Genomic DNA, 13582 nt, shown 5'->3' with positions numbered 1-13582 from the left:
TATATATTTTTGTCTACCTCTGGAATCTAAGCAGGTAAAGTGTAATTGTATTTGGTTAAATATATTCAGCGTGCAGTCATGTTAACATTATTCAGTACATCGCTGGGCAACATCAATGCGTGGTGACTCAGACGGCATAATGTGTACCCAATGTGAGGATCCATACTACACAAGGGGCTACAACCGCGAGTGGTTAGTTGATTAAAATTATTGTTCAAACACAAACAGCAGTTTGTATAACACACGCAGCACAGCTTTCCAAAGAAATATCAGATTTTAAATGGCTAAATATCGTATTGGTAACGTTGTTATTGTGTTTTGTTTGTTGTTGATGTTTTTTATTAAAAATATATAACTCTGTTTAAAATTGACAATCTACCTGTTGCTTTTATTGATCGGACAATATATGGCTTCATACAATTGTAAAATAAGACACCAAATTAGTTCGTTGTATGCATTTGTCGTGCCAAAACATGAAGTTTTTACATATTTATTTTATGCTTTCCGGTGGTTTATAGAGAAATATCAGTGAAATAAAAGTGGTATTTCACTGTTTCAAACAGTGAAACATAACAGTGAAAAATATCGTTATTTTTCACTGTTTCAGTTAGATACTGGAACTACTTCCCCAATAACCCCATGGTGAGCCTCAATTGCAATTTTCATTCAAGGGAGACTAGTCTACTTGAACCTGAAACACACATTTACCTCCCTTAAACATAATTATTTCGTCTGCTGCTTAACTCTTTAACAACAATGTATGAATTGGAAAACAATGAAATAAATCTTCTTTTCTCAAGTATCTTTGACTTTGATGACTTTTTTAATGAAATAAATGAACAAGATGATGACAGCGCTTCAAAATCACAAGAAATAACATCAGCAGCACCAACAGCAGGAGCAGCAACATCAGCCCCACATCCACTGGTAACAGCATCAACACAGGAAGAAAAAGAACAAAACCCAACATCAACACCAACAAGGAATTTCAGATCTGTAAGTGTGGATAGCTTTCTGCTTGAAAACGAAAATTTAAATAAAAAAAGAAAACCGACAATGACATCAGACTTTTCAAAACTTTCCTAAAAAGTCACAAAAATGAGGCAAGAAATATTGAAACTATACCTCCTCATGAATTGAACCCTCTGGTCTGCGAGTTTTTGTTGGGTGTGACTAAAAAAGATGGATCAGAGTATGAACCCACATCTTTGAGGGCATTTTTAAGCTCAATCGACAGGCATTTAAGGCACATGAACTACAAGCACTCTTTGATAAATGACCCTGAATTTGCCAAAGTGAGGGAAGTATTAAAAAGTAAACAAAAAGCTCTGAAAAAAGAAGGTTATGGAAATAAACCGCATCAAGCCCAGGCATTAACAAATGAACATATTGAAGCTATGTACGCAGCTAAAACTCTGGGAGAATCAAGCCCAAGAGCTCTATTACACTCACTGTGGCTTATATGTACAACCCATTTTGGGATGAGAACCGGCAAGGAAATTCACACCCTATGCTGGGGTGATGTCAGCCTTGGAATCGATTTTGAAACTGGTGAAGAATTCATCACCTTCGACACTGAGCGTCAGACAAAAACCCGTACTGGTGAAAATCCTAGGGATATAAGGTGATTTTCCTACTTTAATATATTTGTACACAAATCTGAATTGATAATTTTTTATTTATATAAAAACTGGTACTGTTTATAAAATATTTAAATGGAATTTTTCTTTAGTAAAAATAATACAAACATGGAGGATATTTGTTGGTTAAGGTAGAATATCGATTTTATTTCACGAGTGATCATAGAAATTATTATTTTTACGAGTGGCGAAGCCACAATTGAAAATATATATTTTCTATTATCACAAGTGAATTTATAGACCTTTTTTTACAATATAATTCTTATTTGTATTATTAATATACAGTAGACTTCACTTTTGGTGGAATAGTATTTAATTTAAACAAAACATTTAATGCAACACACATTTTAACTATTCATAGGAAAGTCAATCCACGGGCATATGCAGTTCCCGAACAACCTGACAGAGATCCGGTGCATCTCTACAAGCTATATGCCGACAAACGCCCTGTTGACATGATGACAGAAGACAGCCCCTTCTTCTTAACTCCTGGCAACAAGACACAGCAATGCTGGTTCAGGAAGTCTGCCATGGGAATAAACAAGCTATACAGCATAATGACTGAGATGAAAACAGATGCTGGTATTCAAGAGCCAAGAATCACCCCATACAGGTCAAAACCCCATATTATATACACTACTTTCATAACAAGACTAAAATATATAATAAAAATCACTTACCTCCCATTTATTAAATAGGTGTTGTTTGTCCAATTTACATGCTACAACACTCAAAATTTTAATTCATAAAATCTCCTGTACTCGACTAGTACTATTCCTCTACTTTCCGGTTCCATTACATCCAGTACTTGACAGACCACCATGTATTTATTGAAGTGTTTCAAGAGCACACAAAACAATTACAACTTATATCTTATGTAATATGTCATGTGTACCGTTGAATATTGATTTTATTTTTACCATAGATATAAACTTTTTTCAGTGCAAGAAAGCACTTGATTCAGAAGCTGAATGACGAGAATGTTCCTGCTCATCAAATAATACAGATTTCAGGGCACAGAAATATTAACAGCTTAAATAATTACAGCAGTTTGAACAAGGAACAGTCAAAAAATATTTCAAAAATACTTTCTCATTCAAACCAGTCAGTTGAAAAGCACAACCGCACAGCCACTGCCACTGCGTCAGCCACACCTGCATCAAGTGATTTTCCGATGGCCCGAGGATTTTTTGTCAACTCACATTTCCAGGGCAATGTAACATTTAATTTTCACAACTCTGAATCTTACATGGGCCTTTCCCAGACACAGAACGTAGTCAATCACCAGAGGCAATCTCCATCCCGTACACCGGCGGTAACCGCAGATTCCCCTGTACAGCGACACTACAAGCGAATCCGTCTTATTGCAGAGAGTGACAGTGATTGATATCGAAACCATTTAGCACAAAAACACTGTTGAAATATGTTTGCGTTCCTAGTTTAATCCAGTTATGTGTTATTAATCCAGCAAGTCGTAAAAGTGTTGTTCAACATGGCGAGCACTTTCGTAACTTTCAGATCAGTTGAATACACAAATTACTACGCCAGTATATGCAACACTATTAATTTCATAATAATTTAAATTAAACTATTGTTTGTAATAATATTGAATGTATAAAGTATGAAAAAGATATATGTTGAATAAAACATTGATTTTAATAGTAATACACTTTTTACAGATGTGAACTATTTTCTTGTGTAGTAAGTTCTGTGTGCGTTCTAAAAATTGAGGCACCCCACGGGGAAACTTAATGAGGCAAATTCGGAAAATTAACAAAACTACAAAAATAAGCATAAAATAAAAAGAAAATTTGTTGGTTTCGGTAGCATATCGAATTTAATTCACTCGTGATCATAGAAAAAAATATTTTCACTCGTGGCTACGCCACTCGTGAAAATATAAATTTCTATGATCACTCGTGAATTAAATTCGATATGCTACCGAAACCAACAAATATCCTCTATTTATTATGCGTATCAATGTGCATACTCTTAATGAAAAGTATGACTATATAATCACAACTGTTCAAGTGTATCATTAGACGTACGTAAAAGTAACTTACTTATAATGACAAAAATGCCTACTACTGCACAGATATATAATTAAACATAGACATAAATAGCTTACTTGTAAAACCGCTTTACAATTTACATTCACAAACAATTGAATTGAAAACAAAATTTTGTGTTTGTTAACTTGTTAGTCACATATTCACTGCATGAAATGTGTGTTACATTTGTATCAACGTATCATTGTCAAACCACACATTAGAGTAAGTAGATAAAAATTATACTACGGGAGTACCACGTATAAGTGTAAGTAGATAAAAATTATACTACGGGAGTACCACGTATTAGTGTAAGTAGATAAAAATTATACAACGGGAGTGCACACATGTGTCCTCACATGCCTTATTATGAGTGTATTCATCATCGAAATATATCGTATGTTAATATTTGTTTTACACACATTTTTCTTTCGACACATTTAAATCACACTTTCATAGCCGCGTCATGTGAAAATGGATCTTATGCTTTTCGGCCATTGTATCTTAAGCCCAACCTGTTCATTTGCACAGTCTGGTCAGAGGCGATGCTGTTCGCTATAAAATCATTCAATGTGTTATGGTCTCGTTATGTATGTCTTGACCAGACTGAGAAATGCGCAGACTGAGTGGGCTATATATATGATGAGCGCATATGGAATAACACCTATTTTCGCATGACGAGGGTCATTTAAATCTCACCGCGAATTGAAAATGGCACATTTTAGTGCAATGCCGTTCGATACAAAATTGTATTCAAAATAGCAAACTTGCAAATAAGGGCAGCCTATCCAGGCCTTCAGGAACGATTTCTAGACGTTCTGACCGAGTACGGCAACAATTAGTGGTTGGATAATTAAACGATTTTCCTCTTATCGTGACACTATACTATTTGTTTGTTTTCTCATCTTGAAAGCAAAACTGTGTTTATCGATGGTTAATTATGTATTCCCCGGACGATTTAGTGAACGAGTACTGACCCCTGCGAGATGGATTTTAACGCGTAATGGTAAATGGGCCACAATTTGTGTCATCTGAACATACTGAGAGTAGTCCTGAATTCCTTACACTGAATAGCGATACATCTTTTGCGCTGAGTACAGATACAGTGATGTAGCCAAAGTTCACAGATTTTATCTCCAATCAGCCATAAAATATTCGAATATATACATGCGTGTCTGCTGGCGTTATGTTAAAGTCATTTAAGGCGAAAAGCTGGGTAAAACAGCTATGCCGAAAAAGCGCATTAGTGCTTTATACCCATGTTTAGATCAGAGTTGTTGACACGATGTGAAGTGCTAGGTTAACATATACTTCATAAACAACAAAGTAAGGGTCGAAAGGGCTGTCTTTATGACTCCCTAAATCGTGAGTAAAAAGTATTTCTCGCAGATTTATTTTTTAGTTGTTCGCATGCTTAACAGCTGGTACACTGCAGACAGTGAGTGTAATCAATACTGTTTAAACGCTTGTACGATTACATTGGCCAGTTTGTAATTGAAATTTGTACATATGGTCTGCGTTCAGGGAAAACGGGGCTAAATGCATATCAAATAAGTGGTGTCCTGTGCACACTGATTAGCCTGTGCAGTGTGCACAAGCTTATCAAGGACGACACTTTCTGATTTGTATGGCGTTTTTCGTTTAAAAAGTGTCCCTGGTACTGGGATGTCTTTTCTATTTATGATTTGAAAAAAGATAAAAGTGATAATAACTTGAAAGTAACCTCGCTGACAAGGCAAATAAACAAAATCACTTTTAAATCAAACAAACAACCAATGAGTTCTAAATTTTTACCGTGAGGAATTTTTTAGTCATCTTAATGGGACCTTTTCAAAGTTTGTCATTTAATGATTTATATTGATAAATGTAAATATTTGATCTTAAAAGCTCCATTAAAAAAACAAGAATAACATTAAAGAAAAAGAAGTTACCCTCAACTGGGCTCGAATCACTGACCCTTGAATAAAAGTGTATCGTTAAGACCATTCGGCCATCCGTGCTAATTCAATGAGAGATGTATTTTATACTTTATATAAGCAATCCTCGTAGTATGAAAAATTATAACGACAACAACAGAACTCTCCGAATTATTAAACAAGAGCACCGCCTTGCGGGTGCAGACCGCTCATCTATTTTCTTTTTAAAGGTGAAGGGACTCTCATTTTCAATCACAAAGGAGGGAGGAGTGGAGTGAAGAGGGGTGTATAGTGTGGGGTTGTGGACATTTATTACATTATCTTCCAAAAAAGCGAAAAAAAAAAAAAAAAAAAAAAAAATCAGGGGGGGGGGGGTTGGGGGGGCGATGGGGGGGGGGGGGGGGTTTGGGTGCGATGGTTGGACGGTATTTCAAACATAACCATTTTTTAAAAAAAAAATGGGGGGGGGGGGGTATAGTGTGAGGGTGTGGTGGTAATTTGTGAGATGATCTTAAAAAAAAAAAAAAAAAAAAAAAAAAAAAAAAAAAAAAAATTGGGGGGTGGGGTGGGGGGTGGGGGAGGGTGGGGGGGGGGGGTGGGGGTATAGTGTGAGGGTTTGGTGGTCATTTGTGAGATGATCTTAAAAAAAAAAAAAAAAAAAAAAAAAAAAAAAAAATAGGGGGGGGGGGGGAGGGGGGGAGGGGGGGGGGAGGGGAGGGCACGGGGGATGGTTTGGGTGGAGTCTATTGTGGTATGTCAGGTAAGAGTAGTTTCATCAAAGTATCAATCAAATCTAATCATAAATTAAGAAGTTATGGCAATTTTAGCAAAATTTAATAATTTGACCTTGAGAGTCAAGGTCATTCAAAGGTCAAAGTAAAATTAAAGTTGCCAGGTACAGTAACCTCATGATAGCATGTAAGTATTTGAAGTTTGAAAGCAATAGCCTTGATACTTAAGAAGTAAAGTGGATCGAAACACAAAATTTAACCATATATTAAAAGTTACTAAGTCAAAAAAGGGCCATAATTCCGTAACAATGACAACCAGAGTTATGCAACTTGTCCTTTTACTGTACCCTTATGATAGTTTGTGAGTGTTCCAAGTATGAAAGCAATATCTATGATACTTTAGGGGTAAAGTGGACCAAAACATAAATCTTAACCAAATTTTCAATTTTCTAAGTATAAAGGGCCCATAATTCCGTTCAAATGCCAGTCAGAGTTACATAACTTTGCCTGCACGGTCCCCTTATGATAGTTCATAAATCTTGCAAGTATGAAAGCAATAGCTTTGATACTGTAGGAATAAAGTGGACCTAAACACAAAACTTAATCAAATTTTTAATTTTCTAAGTATAAAAAGGGCACATAATTCTGTCAAAATGCCAGTCAGAGTTACATTACTTTGCCTGCACAGTCCCCTTATGATAGTTAGTAAGTGTTGCAAGTATGAAAGCAATAGCTTTAATGCTTAAGGAATAAAATGGACCTAAACACAAAACTTAACCAAAATTGTCAATTTTCTAAGTATAAAAAGGGCACATAATTCTGTCAAAATGCATGCCAGAGTTATCTAAATTTGCCTGCCCAGTCCCCTCATGATAGTAAGTAAGTGTACCAAGTTTGAATGCAATAGCATTGATACTTACTGAGAAAAGTGGAACTAAACGCAAAACTTAACCAAAATTTTCAATTTTTTAAGTATAAAAAGGGCACATAATTCTGTCAAAATGCACGCCAGAGTTATCTAACTTTGCCTGCCCAGTCCCCTCATGATAGTAAGTAAGTGTACCAAGTTTGAATGCAATAGCATTGATACTTTCTGAGAAAAGTGGACCTAAACGCAAAACTTAACCGGACGCCGACGCCAACGCCAACGCCAACGCCAACGCCGACGCCGACGCCGACGCCGACGCCAAGGTGATGACAATAGCTCATAATTTTTTTTCAAAAAATAGATGAGCTAATAAAATGAATAACGCAGAATATTTTGTTTGGAAAATCTAGTTTTCAAGATATATATCAGACGTATCATTATGCACTGATTGTTGCGTATTTTTAACATTTAAGCTCAAACTCTCAAATATACATACTTATAAAATTTGAGAAAATAAGTTATCAAAACTTTAATTGTTAAAAGGAGATATTATAGAATAATGCCCAGACTATAAACAAAGAATGTTTGTTTGAACTATGCAGCTTTATCTAACTCATTGATAGCGGCCGCTGGACTGCATTGAACATTTAGATAAGTATAATGCTATCCATTCAAATCCAGTTTTTAGACCAAGAGGATTCAGTATTTGAACTAAGCAATTGACCACTCGCCGGCTGTTAACCAAACTTCGGAATAAACCAGGCATAAGGGTTGGGTCCACGATGTATCTGTCAATACAAAAATTGTGAATATGCATGCATGCCAATACAATTAGGGCACATTTGGATGGCATGAATGGTACACAGCCACCAGTCTTATGTAGGCATCTGAAGGTACACAAAACAAGATGGCTGTATGTTGGCTTGTGTAACTTTTCAAGTTTAATTCTCAATCGATTAGGTAAATAAATAATAATACAATGTAATAAATAAATATTATTTAATGCTTTCCGGTGGTTTATAGAAAAATATCAGTGAATTAAAACTGATAATTTCACTGTTTCAAACAGTGAAAATTATCAGTGAAAATTATCGATAATTTTCACTGTTTAATGTGAAAAGACGTCATTTTTTTGACGAAATGACGTCATTATCCCAGCGATTTTTTTTAGTTAAACTCTTAAAAAATGTATATAAACTGTGAAAAAAAGGCATAAAATAAAAAGAAAATTTGCTGCGCCACTCGTGAAAATATTATTTTCTATGATCACTCGTGAATTAAAATCGATAATCCACCGAATCCAACAAATATCCTCTATATAACAAGAGTTGTTTGTAAAACACGCATGCCCCCCAAATGGGCTGTCAGTTATAGTGGCAGCCATTGTGTAAATCCGTTTTTTGTCACTGTAACCTTGACCTTTGACCTAGTGACCTGAAAATAAATAGGGGTCATCTGTCAGTCATGATCAATGTACCTATGAAGTTTCATGATTCTAGACCTAAGCGCTCTTGAGTTATAATCCGGAAACCATTTTACTGTTTTGAGTCACTGTAACCTTGACCTTTGACCTAGTGACCTGAAAATCAATAGGGGTCATCTGCCTGTTATGATCAATTATTCTATGAAGTTTCATGATCCTAGGCCTAAGCGTTCTTGAGTTATCATCCGGAAACCATTTACTGGATAAGTGGACGGACGGACCGACATGTGCAAAACAATATATCCCCTCTTCTTTGAAGGGGGGCATAAAAGAACTAACATTTAACGAAACAGTTCAATCAGCTGCTGCCTCTTGTTGACTGCTGCTCCCTGCACTGGTGCATTGTTTAGAACCTCCTGATCAATCTCGTTCCCAACTTCTTCGTCTATCAGTGGGACGTTTTATTCCAAACACAGGTTGTGCAGGCGCATGCAAACTGTTGCAATTTCACAACACTTATTAGGCTGGAAAGGCAAGCATCCACCAGTGCGATGCAGACATCTAAAAATGAACCCAAATCTTTATTTAACATAGCAATTTGATACTCAAAGATGCAGGGGGCACTCCTCGTTAAAAAATCTGCACCAAAATTTTCGACATTTTATATGACTAAAATTTGCGGTTTTCAATGAGATCCATTTGATGTCAATATAAAGAAATACTGTATGTTTCTCTATAAAAGAAATCGTCAATAGCTTATGAAAACATGTTATTTGTTTCTGTATTCACCATTTATGCCCAATTTAATTTAAATACACTGGAACAATCGCTTTCATATAAAAAGAGGATACACATAATGTTTATAAGCCACGCTCTGTAAAAAGGTGGTTTAATGCATGTGCGTAAAGTGTCATCCCAGATTATCCTGTGTAATCCGTTAAGGCTAATCAGGGCAGACACTTTCCACCTTAACTGGATTTTTGTAATGATGAGTCTCCCTTTTAATGAACAAGAGATGTTTGTCAGAAACACGATGCCCGCTTTAAAATAAAATTTCAATTTATAATTTGGCAGGTTTAAAAATTATTTCTCTTTTAATAGTTCCCTTAGAATGTCCTTTTTTACTTTTGACCTTGAAGGATGACCAGACAGTTCAAATGCTATATGCCACCCTACCGGGGGCATAAAAATACAATAAAAACAGAGTGTGTCACCCTTGATTGGCCTGTGCAGACTGCACAGTCTTATCTTGGATGACACTTTACGCACATGCATTATACCCCCTTTTCACAGAGTGAAGATCATATTGAAGAGTTTAAATAAAATGAATAAGAATATCATTTCATTTAAACACAAAAAAACCACAAGTTACTGGTATGCACAATGTTGTTTTTTTAACAAATCATCATATACATTATTGCAAAAACCTTCATTCATTAAAAAAAAAGTTACTTAAGTCATGAATTCAAACATTTTACTAGTTATGCTGAAACTTATGATTATAGAGAATTGACAACTGTCACGATGAGACTTATATTTCGCTGCTTATAAAATAAATTACCTAAATCGTGATTTCAAAACACCAAATGGTCTTTCTACGACTATCCGTCCTCTACATAAATGGTCGGTGTAGGCTTGCTCACCATCATTGGAGGGATGAGGTACAGGGGTCATGAGGTAAGTCCTTAATGGATATCCGCTATCCCCTAGCAGATGACCCACATCATTGGTGCTCAGATATTCCTGTAAACTAAACCATTTTATTGAACAGTCACTTTGTCTATGATAAAACAGCAGTCCACATTTAATGTTGTAGGATTAAGGATAGCATCTCAATAAGTTTCACCAACATAGCTCAAGTATATTATATTTTATGGTAAATTAAATAAATGCAACTAGGTTACCTTTACGCTACTGCTATCAAACACCGCAGCATCATGTGTCGTACCAGGCCATCTTGACACGACATCTGTGCACCTTAAAGAAGAGTACATGATTGTGTAAGTTAAAGTGATATTATGGGCATTTTTCACTGTTGAATTGAACTGAAAAGAATTAACAGGTCAAAAGAGTTAGTTAAAATGAGGTAACAGACCAATTATCTGCTATTCATCTTGCTACCAGTTGTTTATAACAAGAGATGTCAGATGACAGCGCGCTCGACTATTCGAGTGCTTGACAGTATAACGTAAGCCATCATGGAGAGGGGGTATACTTTGGGTGTGTGGTCATTTTTTTGGAGGGGGGGGGGGGTCTGGGTTGGGGCGTGGGGGATAGTTTGGGTGGAGTCCATTGTGGTATGTCAGGTAAGTGATATTTTGTCAAAGTATGAAGCAAATGTGATCATAAATAAAGAAGTTATGAAAATGTACGCAAAATTTATTAATTTGACCTTGAGAATCAAGGTCATTCAAAGGTCAAGGTGAAACTGAACTTGCCAGGCACAGGCACATCATGATAGCAAGAAAGTATTTGAATTTCGAATAGCCTTGATACTTTAGAAGTAAAGTGGATGTTAACAAAAATTAAACAAAATATTCAAGTTACAAATACAAATAAGGCCATAAATCCGTTAAAAAGCCAACCAGAGTTATGCAACTTGCCCGTTACAGTCCCCGTACAATAGTAAGCGAGTTTCCAAAGTCTAAAAAGCAATAGCTATGATACTTTATGAGTAAAATGGACCAAAACACAAAACATGATTAAATATTCAATTATCTACGTATAGAAGGGGCCATAATGTTTTTTGCGCATGTACATAAATAATCAGTATTTGATGATGACTATTGCGCTTGATTCAATTTATGGTATGTCTCTTTTTATATGTTTATAGATAATGAATCATAATACTATATTTACATTTACCTCATGTTAGCGTCAACGACAGCCTGCACATTAATGGCATGGAACCCCTTCCTGCACACATAGGCCTCTTCAGACTCAGCAGGTTTGATAATGGGAACAAGGGTCCCGTCGACTGCTCCAACTACATTTGGCAGCTGACATTTCCTAAAAAATTCCTGCTTGACAAGCAGAACAGCTGGTCCTTGTGGAAATCTAAAAATATAAATATATTTTTATTCAACTGAGTATAAAATTGAAAATAAAAATAATTAAGTGAGCATAATTAAAATAGTTTTATTACAATTTAAGATCATCATGTTGTAGCTACAGGTTGTAGCTCTTAAATGAAAGTCTATTACATTTTTTTGTATAAGCTTAGGTTAAGGTTTTAATGAGGCTTGATCATTTTCAATTCTAAATAATTTAAATGATCCGATGAGAATGCACTGACTTGAATTGCTATGATATTACTAACAAGAGCCGTGTTTGTGAAACACAATGCCCCCGACTGCCCGCTTTGAAGCCATATCTTTGACCTTGAAGGATAACACAGACCTTTCACCACCCAAAAATTTTGTGACAGACACAAACAGTGACAGACAGGCCAAACACAATATACAGACTCTCTGTAAACCGGACGGTCTCGGGACAGACCTGATCGTCCGGTTTTCAGAGAGTTCCGGTTTACCAAGAGTTTTCATATTGCCGAAATATACATGGTATGCATTGTGTACAGAATCACATAAAAATAAAACAAACCATATACATTTACATGTACCATGTGATAACTGTACGCAGGTACTGATGATGTTAATTGCATTCTTAAAAAATGTGTTTTTAATCGATTAAAAGCAAAAAAAATCCATACCGACTTGTTTTGATTAATCCCAAAGTTGAGCAGTTGATTCCGTGATGAGCTTTATCTTATCCTCTAACGTAAGCTCAACGCGTCTGCGTTTAGCTGGAGGCTGCGACAGTTTAGATGCGTTCGAAATTAGTAAACGGCAATGAATAAATTTGCATACAGATGGATGAATATTTAACAGTCATATTTCTAACAGTTTATCTGACAAACAAACAAACAACCATTTCAGCGTTAAAAACATGGCTATAAGATCTTTTAAAATACCCCAGAAGATCACAAGAAACTGAAGAAAGTGATCGTCGCAACGGCATGCATTATATTTTTAATTTAATTGTTTATCATAGGCGATAATAAATAATTAATAAAACGATCGAGTCAATCACTTTTTGGTGCTTCCGGTCGAGTGCGCGGATAACCGCGGTTTTTTTCTAACAGAGTAAAAAAATAGCAAAAACAACGAAAACAATGTTGTGAACATTTAATAATGGTATGTTAATGTGCACAAGTGTAAGTTCAAGCATTTCACAAACATGGAACATCAAAACTCGGACGCTCGATCACAATTTCTCACCAGAAACGATTTTAATGTGTTGGACAATGAGACTTTCAGTCAAAATGGCGGACCTTGGTCAACGGCTACAAGAGAGAAAAAGCGGCCTCGGGTAAACACGGGCAGCAGTAACAGTGAGTACGAACGGTCTCAAACATTGTCGGACTACGAGAGTCTCTCACTTGATGCTAAGCTGTCTATGCTGTTCCATGAAATGAAAGGCATATCTCATACAGTTGACAGTTGTCTGAACTTGCAAAACAAAGTAAACACTATGGAAACAACAATGTCTAACCATGATCGGCAAATTAAGCTATTAGAGTACAAGTCAATAGATCTCGAAGCTAGGTGTCGCCGAAATAACCTTCTAATCAGTGGTATCCCAGAGGACAGGGATGAAAATTGTCTCCATAAAATATCAACTTTCTTGAGAGAGAAACTTGAGATCGACCCCTGTCCTCCTATCCCCCGAATACACAGACTGGGGAAATTCCGGCACGGCTCCACACGACCCATCATTATATACTGTCTGGATTTCCGTGATACTGAGCACATCCTCTCGAATGCCAACAAGCTCCGCGGAACACTTTTTCACATAAATAGAGATTATCCACGCGAGATTGTTGATGCTCGCAAGCAATTATGGCCACATTTCAAGCGCCTCCGCCAAGAATATCCAAAAAGCAAGGCCAGCATA

The 13582-nt window shown here is 36.2% G+C and overlaps 2 protein-coding genes across 3 annotated transcripts; one reads left to right on the top strand and one right to left on the bottom strand.

Moving 5' to 3' along the window:
- The first annotated feature begins 2017 nt into the window (after positions 1-2017).
- LOC127860672 (uncharacterized) lies at positions 2018-3185 on the top strand. The gene is made up of 2 exons (XM_052398912.1): positions 2018-2253; positions 2583-3185. The coding sequence occupies exons 1-2, from the start codon at positions 2096-2098 to the stop codon at positions 3025-3027; spliced, it is 603 nt and encodes a 200-aa protein (XP_052254872.1). The 5' UTR covers positions 2018-2095; the 3' UTR covers positions 3028-3185.
- Positions 3186-8164: 4979 nt separating this feature from the next.
- LOC127860663 (putative nuclease HARBI1) lies at positions 8165-12727 on the bottom strand. 2 transcript variants are annotated; one of them, XR_008039880.1, is made up of 4 exons: positions 11492-12727; positions 10531-10603; positions 10188-10376; positions 8165-9187 (listed from the first exon to the last, which is right to left on the bottom strand). XR_008039880.1 is itself a non-coding variant. In XM_052398902.1 (4 exons), the coding sequence occupies exons 1-4, from the start codon at positions 11494-11496 to the stop codon at positions 9088-9090; spliced, it is 360 nt and encodes a 119-aa protein (XP_052254862.1). In that variant the 5' UTR covers positions 11497-12727; the 3' UTR covers positions 8165-9087. The 2 variants fall into 2 exon arrangements, 1 of the variants encoding a protein (XP_052254862.1); XM_052398902.1 differs by having other exon boundaries at positions 10188-10369.
- Between the last annotated feature and the right edge of the window lie 855 nt (positions 12728-13582).

Source organism: Dreissena polymorpha, chromosome 15 (genome assembly GCF_020536995.1).
Source record: "Dreissena polymorpha isolate Duluth1 chromosome 15, UMN_Dpol_1.0, whole genome shotgun sequence".
Classification (NCBI taxonomy): domain Eukaryota; kingdom Metazoa; phylum Mollusca; class Bivalvia; order Myida; family Dreissenidae; genus Dreissena; species Dreissena polymorpha.
The sequence above is the reverse complement of the archived record's forward strand: the minus strand, read 5'-3'. Positions and strand labels throughout refer to the sequence as shown.

Excerpts from the sequence above, each read along its gene's own strand:
- LOC127860672 (XM_052398912.1), top strand. The coding sequence starts at position 2,096 with ATGATGACAGAAGACAGCCCCTTCTTCTTAACTCCTGGCAACAAGACA. Across the intron at positions 2,254-2,582 it reads CCAAGAATCACCCCATACAG|TGCAAGAAAGCACTTGATTC; the intron begins GTCAAAACCCCA and ends AACTTTTTTCAG.
- LOC127860663 (XM_052398902.1), bottom strand. Across the intron at positions 10,370-10,530 it reads TTGATAGCAGTAGCGTAAAG|GAATATCTGAGCACCAATGA; the intron begins GTAACCTAGTTG and ends TTTAGTTTACAG. Across the intron at positions 9,188-10,187 it reads GTTTTGAAATCACGATTTAG|ATGTCTGCATCGCACTGGTG; the intron begins GTAATTTATTTT and ends GTTCATTTTTAG.